The 21552-nt window shown below is 34.6% G+C and overlaps 1 protein-coding gene across 1 annotated transcript in view; it reads left to right on the plus strand.

Moving 5' to 3' along the window:
* The first annotated feature begins 14052 nt into the window (after positions 1 to 14052).
* The window catches only part of LOC123658857 (furin-like protease 2), a 92871-nt gene continuing 85371 nt past the window's right edge, over positions 14053 to 21552 (plus strand). The window contains exon 1 of the mRNA XM_045594150.1: positions 14053 to 14214. Coding sequence (XP_045450106.1) covers positions 14053 to 14214 — 162 coding nt within the window. The remainder of the gene's footprint in view (positions 14215 to 21552) is intronic.

The raw sequence follows: 21552 nt of genomic DNA on the forward strand, positions 1-21552 counted from the left end.
GAAAGTTATTTATTACTTATTTGTGGTTAGTTTTGTACCGGAAAATGTCATCATCATCATTACAGCCTATACAGTCCACTGCTGGACATAGGCCTCCACAAGTTTACGCCAAAAATAACATGAACTCGTGTGTTTTGCCCATAGTCACCACGCTCGGCAGGCGGGTTGGTGACCGCAGACTGGCTTTGTCGCACCGAAGACGCTGCTGCCCGTCTTCGGCCTGTGTATTTCAAAGCCAGCAGTTGGATAGTTATCCCGCCACCGGTCGGCTTCTTAAGTTCCAAGGTGGTTGTGGAACCTTGTTATCCCTTAGTCGCCTCTTACGACACCCACGGGAAGAGAGGGGGTGGCTAAATTCTTTAGTGCCGTAGCCACACAGCACACCGGAAAATGTGTATTTAATTATTTCATATGATAATTGATATTGGGATCTGCAATCATACAATTATAAAAGTCTATCAGACTAATGTATGTTTATAGGTATGTATGGATTTCGAATACTTTTTTTTTACTTTTTTTCTCGTGTTAGTTTCGTATATACGGTTCACTATATTTCTGAGTTTCTAAATTTTCCTTTTATATAGTAATCGGAATAAACAAAGGTAAAGCCTTAAATCGTCCGTTATTATACAAATAACGTTGTAAGACTGAAACGATATTGCTTTTTATTTACAATGGCTCCTATTTGCTTCACTGTCTAGAAAACGTATTTGCTGTCTTCGTAAAATACACATAATTTTTTTTTTTACTTTTGGAATATCATTACTCCTTCATTTGTCTTCTAAAAGGTTTATTAAAAAGTCTTTATATTTGTTTGTAAAAATCATAACTGTGCTGCCTCATATGTTTTGACATGTGAACATTTCGTTTTCTATATCTATAATAATAATAATAATAATAATACACTTTATTGTACACCAAAAACAGAAATAATACATATCAAAGAAAGAAAGAAAATATTGACAATATATTCATTAGGTACAAAGGGCGGCTTTATCGCTAAAAAGCGATCTCTTCCAGGCAACCTTAGGGCAAAGGAAATGGTCTAGCGTCAGCATAGGTGTACATACAATTATCTATGTAGATTTTATATTTACTACTAGCTGTGTCCGCAACTTCGTTCGCGTGGGGTTTAACAAAAAAGTTATTGTTCAGTTCACAGAGTTATATCATGAATAAATATCTGAAATAAAAGGAGCCTAAGTTACTCCTTATTACATCAGCTATCTATCTGCCAGTGAAAGTCCGCCGTTTCAGAGATAAGGCGGAACAAACAAACAAACAGACAGACAAATATTGTACAAAATGTTATTTTGGTATACCTATGTACCGTGTATATATCCATATGCAATTAGTAAAAATCAGTTATTTTAATATCACAAACAGACATTCCAATTTTATTTATTTGTATATATAATAACTTAAAGAAAAAAGAGTTGTGTAACATTTTTGTTCCTATCAAACTTCATCGACGCTAATAGTTAACCAGAAGTTAACGAAAAATGCACTTTATGCTTAGAATTAGTACACCTATTCAATTTTTTTTTGGTTATGTTCGTGTAAGAAGTTTTTTGTTGCACCCGAGTGACAGACCTTGGTAGATCAAGAGCAGAATCTTCCTGCCTTCTTGTCCCCGTCGTTGCTTACTCCGTGTGGTACATAGTGAACCTGTTTGAACATGTTTGAACTGAGATCCAGCATAACTGATCAAAGCAACGCATTAGCATGTACGATCGGGCGTAAAGGCTCCACTCGCTAGTGAATTTGAATTTAACGCTCCACTTGTACAGGTACCGCATGAATCAATTTTATCATTTCGATGTGGTGTACGTTTTCTATTCGATTTGTTACTTTGAGAATTATTGGTAAAATTATATTAATTATTAATTAAGGTGATCAATGAGCGGAGGGGGAGGGCAAAGTAAAAGGTACGACCGCTCTGGTTTAATGGTGCGCGTGCCGTGTCGGCGGCGACTAAACATCAATGGTCGCGGGTTCGATTCCCGCTTGGATTGGACATTTGTGTTTATACAAATATTTATTACCAGTTTAATTGTTAGTCATTGTGGGTCTCCCCAACGTGCCTCGGAGAGCACGTTAAGCCCTCGGTTCCGGTTGTTATCATATACAGCTGTTAGCGATCGTTACTCATTGCGAATATATCCGCCAACCCGCATTGGAGCAGCGTTGTGGCCTACATGCCTATGCTCAGCAGGGGGAAATTACAGGCTGAAGCGTAAAGTAAAAGGTTGTAAGAGCTAACATAAGAAATTTAAGAGCTACAATTATGTCATGTGCGAGTTTTTTATTTAAAATTAACATCCACGGGCTCTAAAATGCCCATGCCATTTGTCAAATATTATGCCTAGAGGCGATTTACAATAAAATTATTAGATATAATATACTTCATGTTACACCACTCAGGAATGATTTACATTAAACTGTCATTTAAACAAAGGGTTTACAATGTATTCATATTATCGGAATGATTAAAATGATCACGATCCGATACTGTAACATTACACTGCTGGGCATAGGCCTCCTTCTCCATGTAGGAGATTGGAGCTTAATCCACCACTACAAAGTAATGAGTAACGATCGCTATCAGGTATTTATGGTATCAACCTACGGCTTAACGTGCTCTCCGCGCGGCACGGTGGGAAAACCCATAAGGGCAGACAAGACATCCAAAGCGGAAAGAAATATTTGTAAAAATACAAATATCAAACCCGGGCGTGCGCCGGGCAGCAGCGTCTTCGGCGCGACAAAGCCAGCCCTGCGGTCACCAACCCGCCAGCCCAGCGTCGTGACTATGGGTAAAGTACACGAGTTCACGCCATTTTTGGCGCGAACTTATGGAAGCTTATGTCCAGCAGTGGACTACGATAGGCTAAAGTGATGAACCCGAGCGTAAATCGAACCCGCAAACCGTGTTTTAGACGACTACACGCACCACTACGTCATATCGGTTTTTATGTTTAGAACATTTAAAAAAAAAATTGTGAACTTATAATTTCAATTATTGAAAGTCAATACACGGATTTCTGTTTTAAAACACTGAGTAAGCTAGCGAACGATCGAGTGGCTATTGTGCGTCGATAGAACTTGACCCTGTTGAGTCTATGGCTACGGATGATCCTCTTACCTTACCTGCGGGTATTGGCTCAATATTGTCTCGCAAACAATCCGGTCTTGTGAGTACGGTAGTGGTTGTAACATCGGTACAATTTTATCTACAAGGATTGAAATTCTTGCTATTCAAATGAATACTTGTTTAGTAACATATGTATTTGTAAATAACTAAATAGATTGTTTATTAGTTATTATCAGAGATTATCTTTTTTTTTATTTCAAGACCAGTTTTCATATACGTAATTTATTTATTCTTTACTTAAAATCTCCCTGCTGATAAATTAATCGCCAGAGTTTTTTAAAAATAAAATAAAATTAAAAAAGCGACTCACCTCACTCTTTACCTAATCCTTTCTTTTTCATCTGGTCCCCGACGTTTGCGTTTTTAATAAAATCACTTGTTTCTGTATCTCGTACAATGGAAACATTATTACGTTTTGTACCGTTTCTAAATGCAGCGACATTTATTATAAAAGGAGATTCTGTTATAGCGAATAGAAAGATCTAAAGTCTTCGTCACTAGCAGACGTATGCAAAGTCGGATCTTCCCCTCACTGTCACAAGAGCTATAATCCCTTACTCTACACGTAGATGCTGTAGAATCTGAAAGAATCTCCTTACAATGTACGACGTCAGCCACAATCTTGTCAACGCGTGTTGACATAAAAGAACTCATCAAGTTAGAAATGTATATTTGAAAGTTCCAGTTACGTTGACCAAGATCCGCTCTTGTTAAAGCTTCGAGTACACTTTTATATTTTCTTTTTAAATTTATGGTCGAAAAGTGATGAATCATTTAAAAAAGTTTTTAATAGAGTAAATAGTGATAGAGTAAATAGTGAAACACTTAATCATAATCATGGGTTGACTGGAAGAAATCTCTTTCAGAGATAAGTCCACCTCTGTTATAAACCTTACTATTATTTTATGTTTCTATATGTATTTTTGAGTGCAATAAAGTATATAATAATAATAATAGTTATAATAATTATAGTAATTTATATCTATTTTTTCCATTATTATTACGATTTAATCTTTTAATGTTCTTGCCTTTTTCATCTATATATTAGTTCTTCATTTCGTTATAGTATATAATAGAAAACTTGATTGGTAAATATGTAAAATAATTCAAAATTTTGAACATTCATAGCTCCAAGTTTGGACACTTAAAAGTCTTAAAAGCATATTTTGTCACAGTCTGAACCGAAGTACGCATTATCGAGGGCACTTCGCATCGTGTTGTTGCATAATAAGCCATCTTAATAATTCTTTTGTTCCTAGAAAACTTCGTCCCTACGATACGATGCAATGAACTCATGTAAATACTAATAATGCTATTAACGTTAAACTATATCCTTACTTACTTATAAAGTCTGTATTTTTTTTGCAATATACTAACGGAAATGGAAATGAGGAGTTGATAAAAGTTTTCCGTTGTTAGCTACTTAATCAGGTCTAAGTAATACAGTGTAAATTAATTAATGCAAATAAAGTCATTTAAGACTTTACGAGTATTTTTCGTATAGTTAATAACTGTACTGAAAAAGAAATACATACCCTAACCTAACCTTTTGCTGTATTAACGTCTCATGAAGACATCGTTGTAAAAAAGTTTGAGTGTCAGCTCCGACGCACGCCAGGAGTTTACTCCTTCAGATCGACTGTCTAAATAGGCACACGGATGGCTTTACGAGAAACGTAACGAAGTCATTCGTTCAGTAGATTTCATTCCTCATTTTTTTTTCACACGGAGCCATATATAAAAAAAAATCGATTCTTAAAAAAAAAAGTAAACTAATAAATAAATAAAGATATGTTTAAAATATCTGTTCGTTAAATTCGAAGCAAAACAAAAAGAATTACAAAGCCCTCATTCCTTTTGTTTTGTTTTTAGTATGGTTTTGATAATTAAAATATGAGCTGAGAAAAATAGTGGACAGTCAGATTCAGTACTTTTCCGCGAGCGTTACGATGGTACCTTTGTTCGGGCTCAGCTTTAAACGGTTAAAATAAAAATAAGCAATGTAACAAAGAAAATGGCTCTCGGCATTTTGTCCGTTTTTTTTTTTATTTTTAAATTCGAGCATTTGCCTCCGTTCACGTAAGTCTTTATTGCATCGCTGGTCCAAATTCATTATCATTTTGATTTAATGCTATTTCGAGAGTGTAATTTGAAAAAGGTTAATCTATTTTTTCGGATTTTATTTTCCTTTATTCCCACAATGCCGATTAATTCTGTTTATTTGTTTGAAGTTTTTATCGGGTTGAGGCTTTCTCTTTAGTTTTGTTAAATTCATTCTCATATCATAATTTTGTAATGTAAGTGTGTGTTAATTTATGTGAGAATAAAAATATACATGTATGTAATCAAGTATCAAATAATGTCGAAAGATTATTGATTTTCAGTGTTCTTACAGTTGAATGATATTATTGAAGTTTTTTTTCTATTTGTACTACTCAGACCAAAAACAAATATTTGTACGAACATAAATATCTGATCTAAAACGGTAATCGAACCCGTGACCGCCGACGATAATGTGGTTGCTTGCACCACTACACCGGGACAGCTATATTTATTCCTCAAGTCAGTAAAATAAGTATTTTACTTCATGTCGCGTTCACGTTTTCAACTTGTTCCGAATTACATGATGTTATTCGCTTAGTTGTTGTTTGAATCAGAAGAACTCAAGAGAAATTCATTTTAACGGGTCGTTAATCGAATTAAAACTTAAGTTCAAGAACTGTTTAACAATTGTATCAAATTCAAATGAAAATTTAGTTAGATATTATTGTTAATTTAATTATTTAATTTCACTTTTATTTATAAACTATTGTAAGGTTGCTTTTGTACATTTTAGAAATAATTAAATCGATAGGTATAATTTTAGTACAGTCAAATGATTGGTCTTATTAAAAATCTCAATGTATTATTATTTATTACTATTTTATTTATAAAATGACAATGACCAAGTAAAAATAATTCTAAGACAATTTTTCAACACACACTCACAAAGGCGTGCAGAGAAACAGTGTAATGTAGTTGTTTGTATTTCTTCCTCAGTTTCCGTAATGCAAGAGTTGCTTTCAAAGTTTCAGACTCATTGAAAATACATTATTTTTCTGTTAGTGCGAGATCGTGCCAATGTTGTCGCCTCCAAGTTCTGCTCAAATGAACACATAGTAATGGCTTTCTTCTCAAGATATTTCGTTTATTTTCAACTTTTCCTTTACATTCTACAATGCGATTTAGTTGCAACGTACTTTTGTACTTATTTATTGGTGATACGATCTTAATTTCGAACTAAGTCTAACACCGCTGAGTGATTCTTTTGTGTTTTAAGTATATTTTTCGTGTATACATTTAATCGTCGAGTAAGTGTTGTGAAATAGCGCCGCGGGAATTAGTACATGCTCGTTGCATTAGTAGAGCACAGTGGAACCTCCGTCGTTGAGACATTTGTTCAGTAGTTACTTTAATACGTGATCTTACTTCATTTTCGCGTAGAATTCTAAGCAGAGAAATGTAAGGAAATAATTTAAAGCGACTATAATACTACATCAACTGTTTTCATATATTTTAGTTCTGAATTGTTTTCTCGATAAAATATAATGTGTAATAAATGACTCTGCAACCGCACTAAACTAAACCGGTGAAGTGTTATTAAGTCCATTAATAGGAGGCGTTGTTTGCCACGTCAGCTTGTTTACCTAGGTTCTGTTTGTCTTCGTCTATACCTAAGTTGAGGTCGAATATGTGCCGAATTTCGTTGAGACGTGCCCGGTGCTACATTATATCAATTTAGGGCTCAACACGAATTGGTTTTGGGTTTTCGAAAGCATGAGGAATGTTTTATTCATGGCATTATACTCGAATGCCGCGAATAACTTGATAATTATTAAGGTGTTCGATGCTGAGTTACGAGTTTATCGTACATAACAAAGGTGGTGACGTCGTAAATTTGAATAATGCGTTTAATATTACATTGTAACTTATGCTATGAGTATGCTATGAATATTTTTATCTTTACTGAAAACAACTACTTATATTTTAAATTTCATAACGGTTTTTGATTCTATCTTTTTAATGTGAAAACGCTTCACGCTTCAGCCTCTAATATCCCACCGCTGGACATAAGCCTCTTTTCCTATGTAGGAGAAGGGTCAGAGCTTAATCCACCACGCTGCTCCAATGCGGTTTGGCGGAACAATGTAAAAAAATCACACTTCACATGTATTCGTCGAAAAAATAATATTATTATTCTTTTGCATTGCTAAGTATTCTCATATCAATAATATGGACTTAAGTAAATCTTTTGGAAATAGTTAAAATATAAACCATTGAAGAGTTTTTATACGTTTCACTTAGTACACTAGTAGTGCAAGAAGATTTATTGAGTCTTTGTCTCAGGTTCCAATCTTCGCCTGTCAGAAGAGTGAACAAAAGAGCTGAAAAACTTTTGTCTAGAAGCGGGACATCGTTTAGTTTTCATAGTTTTAGTGTAACGAATTTTTTGTACGTTGCATATAAATTAAAATGTTTAGTTTTCACAACGAATTCTTTTTATTTGTATCTGAAAGTTGTGAAGTTAATCTTTATCAAAGAAATAATGTATTGAATAAATAATTCTTTTGTAAAGAATGCAATAGTTCTGGTCTAGTGGGGCGAGCGGTCGTCTCAATGGCGGGTGTCGTTCCTGTATGTGCTTGTGTCCCCTCATCGTGCTTTGGAGAGCAGCAAGAAGATTATTACCAACCTGCAGAATCAGGACCTGAGTAATGGTTTAAGCTCCAACAATATGCTGTCCTATACATTAAGGGTTAATCCAGGCTTATTCCGTTCAGTTCGATTCAGCGTATTTCCAACTTGGTCGTCTTTGTCACTTATCTGTTAATCAATACTAAGAAACTGGTTATTGTTAAATCTCTATTTGATTCACGGTGATCTACTGTATGAACGGTTTATTGTATAGTTAAAATCAATGTACTCTGAATTCGGTGCGTGACTGTGCGATGCGGTGCGCTGACCGCAACTGCCAGCGTATGGATCTATATGAACTATTGTACGCCAAATTTCTGTGAAGCTGTACTTATTGCTCTTTTGTTAAATTTTCGAATATTACCGTTTTTTTTTGTGAAGATGAACAGGAAATTTTTAAACAACTCATACTTATAGGGTCTTAGTATCAGTTTTAATATTGTGTTGAGTGTACAAATAAAAACAAAATATAAATATGAACGCCAAAATTAAGGCAAATTTCTGTGAGACCTACATAATATGTACCTAAATTTGTCGTGTGCGAAGATTGAACCCGCGTCTGCGAGCGCCACAGACATAGACTCTGATAGCGAGACTTGGATATTTGAGTGACTTGAATAAAATATTTCAGTTAATTATACCTACTCGAAAAATACTATGATAATAATTTTTCCGTATCATTTAAAATACATAAACCTGGATCTGTAAGTTTCTTTAGCTACTTTTAAACTATTTTTATTTGATTTTTTTTCCAAAAATATAGTTCTCTGTAATACGTTTAAATGCATTGCAGTCTCCGTCGGAATTCGTGCGTCCTCGATGTCGTTTATCGCCAATGGTCCATCAGCCATGCGAGTAATTTTATATTCGTCCTATCGGGATTAACACTGCATACAGTTTTAAGCGATGTAGCTTACCAGTAGGATATTTTCCCGTTTGTCCTGTAAAAATAGACAAATGGTTGCTTTCATTTTATATTGTACTAGCTGTGCCCGCGACTTCATCCGCTTGGAATTAAAAAAAAGTTATTGTGCAGTTCGCAGATGTACAAAATAAATGAATTTCTAAAATAAAAGTAGCCTAAGTTACGCCTTATTACATCAGCTATCTGCCAGTGAAAGTCCCGTCAAAATCGGTTCAGCCGTTTCAGAGATTAGCCGGAACAAACAGACAGACAGACAGACAAAAAGTGTAAAAAATGCTATTTTGGTATAACTATCGTGTATACATCGATATGTATTTAGTAATAAGCGGTTATTTTAATATTACAAGCAACACTCCAATTTTATTTATCTGTGTAGATTAAAAGCACTTGATTAATTTTATTAATGATACAGAAATGCGTCAGATAAATGTCATAGACACTCAAAATATGAATGTACATAATTTATCCTATTACAGTTTTATTATAAGTATATATAGATTTATTGATATAAATATTTTTTTCCAATTACCGTCGAAACCGTCGCCTTTTATGTGAACAACACTTTACGTATCAAGTTAATAAAACTCAAGTGCTTAAATAAGCCCATTTCCCCGTATTCATAATGAATGGTTCGCTCTTGTGACTGTCTGAATTCATTATGATAATTGACTTTATCTTAAATAACACCAAACGTAAAGGCTGTCGACAGTGCTCATTATTCAGAAACTTTTAACAATGGATACATTTGTCGTTTTCAAAATAAGATTTCGAAAACCGTATTTTCTTGTATAATTTCAAGTTTGTTGTTAGTTTTTGCGTGATTACATTTGCATTTTATGACAATACCAAACGGTTTGCACTGGCTTAGACCGTGTTAGTGCCGCGCTAAAGGAGACCATTAGGAACTAAACATACATCATTGTTAAATTCTAAATCCGGTTTTTAGATTAAACAACAAATTGCCTCGGTTGTTCCGTGGTAATCCTATGTTCTGGTTCGCTAGTGGAGTATGCTTCGTAAGCTTCAGCTAGATTTAGTTTGAGATAGGAATAATCTAACGGTTTTGCGTTTTACATTTGAAATGTTTTTCGTTCGGAATGACAAGTCAAATAAAAATATATTTTATGAACAAAAGTGATAGAAAACGTAAGTACTTACGAACTTCTGCCATGTTTGTATGATTTAGATCAGCCTTTCCCAAAGTAGGTGATGATGCCCCCTTGTGGGCGCTACAGGCATAGAGGGTAAGAGACCCATAAAAAATGGTGGCATTGTGTAGAGGCTTGGGGGGTGATTTAAATCTTCCTTCACATTAGTTTTTATATGAGAATCGATTATGTTTGTTTGATTTTGAATAAAAGATACTCTGTCTGAATACATAATTAAAGTTGCGTTTCAATAATCTTTCTCATTGGTAGGTGTAGCCCCTAAGAGTTAACTTGAGACCTGAGCGCCGCTGTGTACTACCTACTGTGCTCAGAGTTAAGTATTGAGGGTTATAGTAAAAGTCTCATTTAGAATTAATGTTTAATCTCCGTCAATGTAGCTCGCAATAATTAATTTAATTTGAAGTTGTAGTGGTTTTTAAGTTGGTGAAAAAATGGGGGGGCACTATAAAATAATTTATTCTCAGAGTGGGCAGTAGACAAAATAACTTTGGGAACCCCTGATTTAGATTATAGAACTGAATTAATAAAACTGTAAATTTCCCACTTCTGAGTAAAATTCTTCCTCCTTATATAACAAAAGTGGTAATCCACCTCCACTGCGGGTGCAACAGTAAGTTTCTTTACCACCAGTAATGATCAGTCTCAGGTATTTATGATGATAAATGAAATCGACGCTTTTACGTGCTTTCCGAGGATTGCGACTGGAGTTTTTAGGTTTTAGACTTCATATCAAGTGACCCTAAGTATTGGAGTCTTCAACTTGTTTTGCTATTAACTGTCCTCTTAGGAATTCTTAAACGTTTCATACACGAGAAAATGGTCAAGTTGGTGGTAATACTTTAAAAATAGTATAAAATATGCACATATAAACAAAAAATTTATTTCAAATTCATTTTAGCCGATTTAATTTTTGTAAAAGAAAAATGATCAAAGAAAAACTTATGTTGATACTGAATTAAAAAAAGGGTTGCGTCGTCGTTGAATTAAAATGTAGGTACGCGAATGAAATTTTTTACGTGTCAAAAATAAATGGGATGGTAGATTATTAAGTTGTGATTATTTTGACTCCCCCGGACCGTGGCCCTAATGGAATTATCCCTTCGATCACTTGGAATTAATTTGGGTGGACCATCCTTTTAACTTGCCCCGAAACAACTTGAGGATTGAGGTCTAAATTTAGAGACGGTGTTTATAACAATTATGATTTTTTTTGTATGGATGGAGTTTGGATATAAGTTATAAAGTTAAAATTAAGCTAGGAGCAACTATTTACCCCTAAATCGATTTATTTTTACCCCTAACACGATATATAATTACGAGTAGGTACATATCATCATATCATCATTTCAGCCTGCCGCAGTCCACTGCTTCACACAGGCCTCCACAAGCTCGCGCCGAAAATGGCGTGAACTTATGTGCGTTGCCCATAGTCACCACGCTGGGCAGGCGGGTTGGTGATCGCAGGGCTGGCTTTGTCGCACCGAAGATACCACTGCCCATCTTCGGCCTGTGTATTTCAAAGCCAGCAGTTGGATAGCTATCCCGCCATCGGTCGGCTTTATAAGTTCCAAGGTGGTAGTGGAACTGTTTTATACCTTAGTCGCCTCTTACGTCACCCGCGGGAAGAAAGGGGTTGCCTATATTTTTTGATGCCGTAGCCACACAGCAAATACATATATCTTGGCCTTTATCCTTTTAACATTAATTTGTGGGGCATTCTTACTTCTCGTTTTTTTTTTATTCTATGTTTTAAAGATATTTCGCCCTTTGTTTCTTTAATTATATATTGTGAATTTATGAAAAGAGGGATCATGATTATTATATAATGAGTTTTTGTTCTAAGCACCGTGGTTTTAATGTTGAAGTCAACTTTAGTTTCATTTAGACCGTTAATATATAATTTGTACGTAGGATTTTATCACGTTGGAAACTTTGTGTGGGTAATTCTGATGAACAGGATATTAGAATTCCGCGAACCTCTCTGTCGGAGACATCGTAGCTTCGAGTTCTGACATAAACGTTTAACGCAAAGCGCGGAATCTGCAGCGCGTCGTTCCCTGCAATATTTCCAACCGTTTTATGTTGGGAACATCGCATACTTTAGTAGTTCAGAGCTAGTACCTACCCTTGTGCGAGTTTGTGTTCAAAATGAAAGTTTATTTTTGAAACCTTCACACATAACGTGTGCAGTTTTGCCGTTACAAAACTAAAGACATTGTTCTCGTTTTTGGTTTTAGGTTTTATGGTAACCGGATACTTCGTTGTTGGTGTGGATAGTTCAATATTGTTTTCGTAATGAGTTCTTGCATGTATTGTTCAATAAAAAAAAAAATAATTTCTCTTAGGAATATGGGTTAATCCCGGATTCGCATGAATAAATTGTTTCTTTTATGCATGAAATCCAGGAAAGTTAAATTCAGATTTGTACTAAATTACTTTTTTAACTTTTATAAAGCTTCGTACTTTACTATCAAGGGGAGAGTTAGTGTCATATATTCGAAAAAATGTATGTATTGTAAATATTATTTATTTTTCCCAAGTTATTAGTTGACTGAAAGTTCGATATCTTCATAAGATCTTCAACTTATGCGAAGGTCGGTCCTAAGAATGGTTCTACATTCCCAGACATAATTGTGTCTTGACACATTTCTTACACTGTCTCGGTATCTTTCAGTTAGTTTCATGAGATGCCGTCTTGATATTAAATTCTTGGGTACATGACATTGTCAAGGCTACATTATTGATAGTTTGACTTCTAATCTTCAACCTTGGTATCGGGTATACTACGTAGTATATGTGAGTGCAGCTCAAACACACATTTTGGTATTTTTGATGTGACAAATGAACTTACTGTAATCAATAATACAGCAGAAGTTCTCTTCACTTTTCGGATTAGAATATTTGATTCGGTGGAGACCATTAATAAATTCTGATAGCTTATTCTATAGTAGAAATGGTTCCAAAATTTTTTAAAGAATGGAACTCTCTACCAGCGTCTGTGTTTCCCGAAAGCTATGACCTGGGGATCTTTAAGTCGCGAGTGAATAGGTTACTTCTAGGTAAGCGTGCTTCCTAGACCGCATTTTCACTTAACATAGGTGAAATAGTGGTCGCAAGCCTATCATTGTATTAAAAAAATGTAGAAATTTTTATCCATATTACAAGTTTTTATTTAACTTCAATTTTTGAGTATATAGTATTTTTTTCTGTTATAATTAAATGAGTTTTTTAGGTATATTTTAAGTACAATGGTTTGAAGTAAAAAAAATAGTGTATATAAAATAGTATAGTAAAGTAAATTATTATTTAACACTTCCATGACATTTTCTATTACTTGTGTAATAAAAATGTATTAAATAAATAAAATTAAAAATTTTGAAAAAATTAAATATTAATATATGAGAGAAAATTTAAATTAAAAAAAAAAACATAAATAAAGGTTTTAAGTAAAAACATAAATAAAGGTTATAGTATTTAGTATATTTATATTTCATTGCGCGTCAGTCGTTTAACACAGTATGAATCTTGTTCAAGACATAATCTCTCTTTTGTTCTTCCTACCGGGTCTTCCTCTAAAGTTCATCATACTTTTAGTAAACTGGTCTATTTGCTTGATGGTATTAATAAAACGACCGTGTGCATTCAAACAACAGACTGACTATATTAGTTAAATGTCATATTTCATACAGTAAATGAACATAGATATCGCTACTTGTAGCATATATGAACAAATTACATTTTGATATTATTTCATAATATTAATAGATGGTTTATGTTGCGTCATTATTTTGGTCTTTCTTTTTTTTGGGAACTGAGAGAATGAATAACGTACAAGCGTGCTGCAGCGTCGGGTAATCGACGCTGTTAAATTTTAATATTCCCCTTGCCTCTTGGTGAGCAGTTAAACGCCTCTATAGTCTTACGTCCCTTAGGTACTAAGTGCTTGTTTTTTTTTTGTTGCAGGTGGTCGAGGGATGAGAAGAACTAGAACGGTGCCTGTAATATATGACGTGTTGAAGTGTTGAGGGTAACAGTCGAGCGGCCGAGCGTATATGCCATAGTTCTCTGTCATGGTGTTGTCATGGCGCGCGCTGGCTTTGCTGGCAGCGCTGCAGGTGGCCGCGAGTGTACCGGAGGTGACCTACCACAACCACTTCGCAGTGCACGTGCCGGCTGGCGAGAGGCACGTAGATGACATCGCAAGGAGACACGGCTTCGTCAATCACGGACAGGTATGTCATTACTAACTATCGGCTGTTGGACGGTGAGGCTCGTAAATTTCGGCTTTCAAGACATTTGTGATGTTCTGTATTTTTTATTGACTTAAACTATTTTATCGACTAAATAATAATTAAAAATGATGAAAAAATGGATACAGGAATACCGAATGCGAGAACTACTTGTAGTTATGGTATTAATATATTCGAAAAAAACTTAGTTATTTATCTGCTCGTCCGCAGTAAAGCAGTGCGTCTCTAAAGTACCTTATATTTTATAAGAAATAATGGATTATCGATTTTACTAAATATCGCTGTAGCCTATTGTGTAGTTACTCGGTAAGTTTACACAAGTCATCAGGGAAAATATGCTAGTGAAAATTAGTCGAAGCTCAAGTCGGTATCTTAGCCTGGTCGTCTGTCAGCGGACGTCTAATTAAGTCCTTCCCGTGATTAATGACTGCAATACCTAACTGTGTACATGGATCACCTCGACCAGAAAATTGTTCGTTGAGCACATCGGAATGTGCCAACTAAGATACTGGCCATAAATATACGTTGTGCGTTCGTAAACATTGTGAAGTTACTCTAGTTTAATGTCGGAAATTCAAAAGTTTTCGAGAATGGATGTTCTAATTTCAAATAAAAGTTACATAGTTAAAATGGTTGTTATATGTGTATATATTTTGAATCAATTTCTGCATATGGACGTTGATAAAAAGGAAAGTGTTAATGTCCTATCAATAAGAAATAGCCTAGAATCTCGTGCTTTGGCTAAGAATACATAAATGGCGTTTATTGATGACTAGCTATATCCGCGATTACTTTCGCGTGGGTAACTAACTATTTGAACACCGTTTTTTTTAACAGCACGATCCATATCTCGTGAGAATTGTGGGTTAGAAAGTATACGATGCCATGTCACCTCTTCTATCTTATTTTGAGATTCAGTTGCTATTGCTCGCAAAAATTATCGTATTTAATAGAAAAAGATTTGGTCATTTTATTTCCTTTTTGGCGGTAGGTACTCGGACGTGGCAAACGCGGTTTTTCCCGCTTAAATCCTGATATTGCGGGAATCACGGCATAAAAAGTAGCCCATCTGTTACTTCACGACCTCCCTTTTCATTCTTCAGTGAAAGTCAGACAGATATACAGACGAAAGTTTTTAAAATCTTTGTGTTTTAGTATCGTGTAAATAAATAATTATATCCACTTAAAAACTGTTATTTTGAAATCACAGACATACACTTCAGTTTTATTACCTATCTATCTATATGTATATTAATTACGTGAAGCAAAAACTTTGTACCCCTTTTTACGAAAATTGCGCGAACGGAAGAGTATGAAATTTCGCACACTTATAGTTTATATAGAGAGGGAGTTCAAAATGCTAATATTTTTTTAAAAATTATGCATAAAAATACATTAAATCAATAAAAAAAAAAAAAAAAAAAACTTTACACACACTACCATGTGTTTGACACAACACGGAGGTATAATCTTTTGTTTAATATTCCAACTTATAATTTAAATTAATTACGGTCGAATTTCGACCACTGGGCGACTACTATTATGTATCTCATGCAAGACAACAAAATTTATAATAATTGGAAGTTTTTATTTGGATATTAGTGTGATACCAGTGTTGTTACCCTGGAGGTCTAATTTAAACTCTGACGTAGCTTTTAACTTGGTACATGGTCTAAAAATTTAAGTATTTACTCTATGAACATGTAAAGTCGTAATATGTAAGTTTTGTACACAAAATTACTGTGAGTCACAACTAGTACAGGACATTAAAAACCGTAGTTTGTATGATATAGCAATAAAATTATAACATCGCAAAACACTGTTAGATAACGATAGAAGTCGTTTAACACCACATGACATGTTCTATTAAGTTACATTTATTATCATTATAAACACTTTATGGTTTAGGAAACGCTCTATATCCAAACGACAAACCCGTTAGGTATCTAAACACTCGGGAACTTGCTTCTGTGCTCGACGTACTTCGGTAAATCGACCCACGAGTGCCCTTACGAGCTACCGTCTTTATGTCTGTCACACTGTTTACATAACCGCACACATATATGTGCTATATCGAATGTAAATAGTTTGACTTTAGTAAAAGCATATTTCAGAAAAGGAGGCCTCTTTTGCGAATTGAACTTTATTCTTTTAATACTAAAGATCAGTTGACACATACTTACAAATAAATGTTACGTGTTTGTTCAAGTATGTTTTTCACAAAGAAAGTAAAACAAGAGGTGTAAATACACGAAGAGTTATAAAAGAAGACCGCTAAACGTTCTATTTGGTTTTTTCTTTTCGACTCACGTAGTGTCGATGGCCCTCAGCCTGAACCCATCCGTTTTGTACTCGATGTGCTCAATAGTGGTACATTGTACCCGCGGGTAACATATTGGACGATCCCTACTCCAGCGGCGGGGTTAAGGTTAAGTGGACGGTACGAATTTAGCCTTTGTTAGTACGAAACGCTTTTATACATCAGTAATACACGGTCTTTTATCGGACTGTTAAACGTGTTCTTTATTTGTTTAAAAGCTAAAAACAGTTTTCATATAAAGTTTTATTTTTTTTTATTCTTTTTTTATTTTAAGTCACCACCACATTGAACCCATTAAATACAAATGTGTTGTTCATTCGAATTTGTTTCAAACAAGCAGTAGAAAAAAGGTTGCATATTTATGTATTTTTTTTTGCCAGTACCAAATAGAACCCATTAAAATACAATAAATGCTCTCAATTTATATTCCGGAGGAAGGTAATTACCCGCTAACGCCACTTATAGAAAGTGTTGATAGCAACCAACGAACCGCTCCCAATGTGTACGATTACATACGTAATTTTACGAATACGCTTAAACTTATCACTCGATAATCTTTGCATAATTAACTTTGTATTAAAATCCCGAGAACAATTTTACAATTTCCAATAAATTAAAGTTTAAGTTTATACTAAAGTGTCTACTTAGAGGAAGCATATTATCTCAGTATAAGATTTATGACAAAAGTGTGGGTTTAGTGTCGCTGTTTTTTATGCCGGACTTGTGTACTAGTTATGTATTCTAGTCTATTCTGCTCGTTCTATATTCTGGATCAATAATATCTTGACGTTAACTTTAATCAATTATTTAAAGAATACTAGCGGTCGCCCAGTGGCCGAAATTCGACCATCATTAATTTAAATTACAAGTTTGAACATTATTAAGGTTATGTTGTTAAAGAAAGTCTTTGACTTCTATAATAAACAAAATAGTATTTATGCGTGTGTATAGATGGTAGTGTGTGGTGCTGTGTGGCTACGGCACTAAAGAATTTAGCCACCCCCTCTCTTCCCGTGGGTGTCGTAAGAGGCGACTAAGGGATAACAAGGTTCCACAACCACATTGGAACTTAAGAAGCCGACCGATGGCGGGATAACCATCCAACTGCTGGCTTTGAAATACACAGGCCGAAAACGGGCAGCAGCGTCTTCGGTGCGACAAAGCCAGTACTGCGGTCACCAACCCGCCTGCCCAGCGTGGTGACTATGGGCAAAACACATGAGTTCACGTTATTTTTGGCGTAAACTTGTGGAGGCCTATGTCCAGCAGTGGACTGTATAGGCTGTAATGATGATGATGATGATAGATGGTAGTGTGTGTAATGTTTTTTTTTATTGATTCAATGTATTTTTTATGCACAATTTTCATCATTCTCAGTCTTTCTCCACTCCTTCTCGATATAAACCATAAGTGTGCGAAATATCTTCCTCCTCCGTCAGCGCAATTTTCGTAAAAACTTTGTACACCAAGTTTTTGCTTCACGTATTAATATAATATATTATACAAATAATTTGTAAAATGACGATGCAAATGTGTTATTAAGGTTTTAATAATTTTTTTATTATTCAAGTGAAACTATCACCGATAAAAAAATACAAAAATAATAAAAAGGATGTGATATGTGCTTAGTTTTTTAAATATTTTATGTGTAATGTTTATTAAAATAAATAAATTGTGCTTATTATTTATTTATTTATTGTTTTCTACTTTTATATATTTAGTATTTAGAAATGCAAATAATTCCAGTCTCAGTGTTAGGGCCTATTGAACCAGTTGTGGATAACGCTATTTGAGGGATGACGATACAAATGCACTTTGACAGTGGGAGGTAGAATAGGTTATAGATATACTTTGTGTCCAGTAGAATTGATTCCTCCACTCATGATTGCCTGTAAGAAATCTTGTGTGTCTTTAAATCTGTACAATCAAGAACAGTGAAATAATAAAAAAAAAAGATGTTATAAGTTTTTAGAGATGTGACATGTTGTGCAGTCAGTGTATTGTGCATTAAGATTTAGATTCGATATAAAGACACAGACGCGTCGCACGTTGCAGGCGTCAGCATCAGAGGGTGGCGCCTCCTTAGAGATATGTAAAGTAATATTCCTCTGAAAAGCAAACGGTGACAGGTGTCCCGAAGACGTTATGAAAAATGCGCCGCCTCGAGAATTACCTAATGGAGGTATGTGTCAACGGATAGAAGTACGAATAGAGTTTTCCGATTCTTTGTACTCGTAATAAGCACCAAATAAGCCAGATGCTCGGGGAATTCCACCGCCCGACGCTCCCATTATCACGGACGTGTGTTTGTTATGTATTTCTTCTTTCGAAATGATTTTCATTGTGCTTTATAAAGTTCTAATAGAGGCCGCCGGGACGGAAGGAAGACTGACCTCTCCCGTAACTTGGACCCCGTGCTCGGGAAAAATTAATGAGAAAAGGGTTCATTAGAAAATATACGTCCGTTAGACCGTATACCGTATAATTTATGAGAAGTGGTTGTTTTCTTTGTTTACACGAATTGCAGAGACAAAGCATATTTGTACAATTTCCTGTACAATGCGTGGTGTACAATGGACGGGACCGGTGGTCTCTCTTCCCAGACGGTGACCTCTGTTGCTCGGTCTTGAGAACTAAAATCGCATACGTTGCCCTGTTTTGTAACACCTAAGTAAGATAAAGGTTGCCCGGAGCCTCCTAAATACTTTCAGCAGTTGCTCGTTGTCGTTAAAGTTTTCTGAACAAAGAGCAATTTTTAATTACAAACTTGGCGGATAAAGTATTTTGAACCTTTCGCGGCGGAGGTTTTTCTTTTGTTTGCATAATTTAAAAATATGTTAGATGTTATTTAAAATAAAAGTTACTCGGCACTTTTATTCCGCTTTGTCCTTGAATACGAATTGTTTAACGAATATAAGGTGTATTTACTGCACGTCGCGGATGGAAACTGCGTGAGGGTAATCAGAAAGTAGGTTCGAGATGAAATTGGGATTCATTCTGTTGATCAGTTCTGATCCGAACGTGATAAGTTGTTCACGAAATACCTTATATTCGACACTATATTTTACGATTCTCTTTTTTTTCTAAAATAAATATACTTTTCCGAACATTATTGGTCTCGAAGAAACGCGCCATCTTCTTTTGTTTTTTTCCTTTGTTACGTTTTTCGCGAAACCTCTAATGACTAGACGAAATTGGTCGAGTGTGTGATCTGATTAGTTGGAAGGTACAAAGGTTTTCTATGTACTGTTATTATGTTCGGGCGTTGTCAAATAATGGGATTAGTGTGTGTCCATGTAAGTGGTTGATGTGTGCTCTTCACTCTGTCTTTACCTAAGAATTGTGTCTTTCAGAAGTGATATGATATCATCGTCACTATTTTTTGTTTGAGTAACTATACAATTACATGTGACTCATATTGCACTCGGTTTAGTATTATTCATAAATTATATTTTTGAGATTTTTGTTGTTTATATAAAATATGTTTCCATGCAAATTAAAATTTTTTGGTCTTTTGAATTCAGTAATGCAACGTGTTTATTACTGGGCCTCATTACTAAAATTACTTACTATTTTATTGTTTAAATAACGTTATGGTAATTTAGGTATTTTTTTTAAGATACAGAATGTTGCTGTTTCTATACATATATTATTATATATTTATTGCCCATCTTCTTGTAAAGCTATTGTTGAAAGTAAATATATTACGAAAAATATATTCATTAGAAGGCATTCATCACTTTTTATTATACTCTGTTCTGTGTCAGCATAAGTAAGTTGTGCGTGATTGTACAGTAAAAATACAACAAAAAACTTATTTGGCGCTTAGTTCGCGCTAACTCCATTACCATCTTTGCCACCCTGAATAGATTCAATGCCGCTAGATGGCGTTAGTTTGCCGTATTGTTTTAATCTGACTTAGGTTTAGCAGGAAATTTCCTGCTCAAAATATGGAGCAGCCTGACTAGGGAAGTACCTCGACCTTACAGAAAATCACAGCAAAATAATACTGTTTTCTAGCAGTGTTGTGTTCCGGTAGGTGAGTAAGGTGACCAGAGATCCTGGGGGGGATTGGGGGTAGGGTCGGCAAAGTTCAAGCAGTGTCAGTTCACATGTTTTGGCGCAGTGGTCACAGCAACTGACTGCATTATCAATTTTTTTTAAAGAAATTAAATATATTTTTTATAGAAATTATTAATTTTATAGAAACGCAGAAAAAAAAATCTTTTTTTTTTTCAGAATAACTTTATTGCAGATAAATTCCAATTTTCACAGAATAGGCCAGTTTTGAAACTATACAAACCAAAGTTAAGTTGATATAGAAGATAAACTAATCTAGACCAATACACAATAAGTAAATTTTTGCGTAAAATATAATAATTTTACGATGTGTTGATTGGATTTATGATTCTTAAACAACACTAAATTAATGTGGTCCATTATTTTAAATTGTTTTAGCTAGAGTAGTCAAAAAATTACAGACTATGTAGGTAATAATTTATAATTTTACTTAGAAATACTCTGATTTAAGTATCTTGAATTAAATTTTACTACAAGTAACAATAATAACTTATTTAATAATAAAAATGTAAATTATTATTAAATAATATATCTATAAATCAGTACAATTTTAATAATGTGTATGAGAAACCGTAGGTATTCGAGACTTCACCAATTACAAGTTATTTTTAAAACTTGAATTAGCCGTTGTCGTATCTCTAATAATGTTTTTAGGGACGGACGAATATTGACAAAATTAAAAAAAAAGTTCCCGGAAAATTCGACAAAAGCTCGGAAAGGTATTCTCTCTGTGTAATTTGATAAGGGCGTTTGTCAGGATGGTTTTTTAATACAAAAAAAAAAAACACGTCGAAAAGTTTAACAGAGATACGTTCAAAGGTGTTTATACTAGAGATGCCACGAATAGTAATTTGGCCGAATACCGAATACCGAATGTTCGGCGAGGCTCTTGGCCGAAGCGCCGAACATTCGGCAGCCGA

The sequence above is a fragment of the Melitaea cinxia genome, chromosome 13 (assembly GCF_905220565.1).
Source record: "Melitaea cinxia chromosome 13, ilMelCinx1.1, whole genome shotgun sequence".
Lineage (NCBI taxonomy): Eukaryota > Metazoa > Arthropoda > Insecta > Lepidoptera > Nymphalidae > Melitaea > Melitaea cinxia.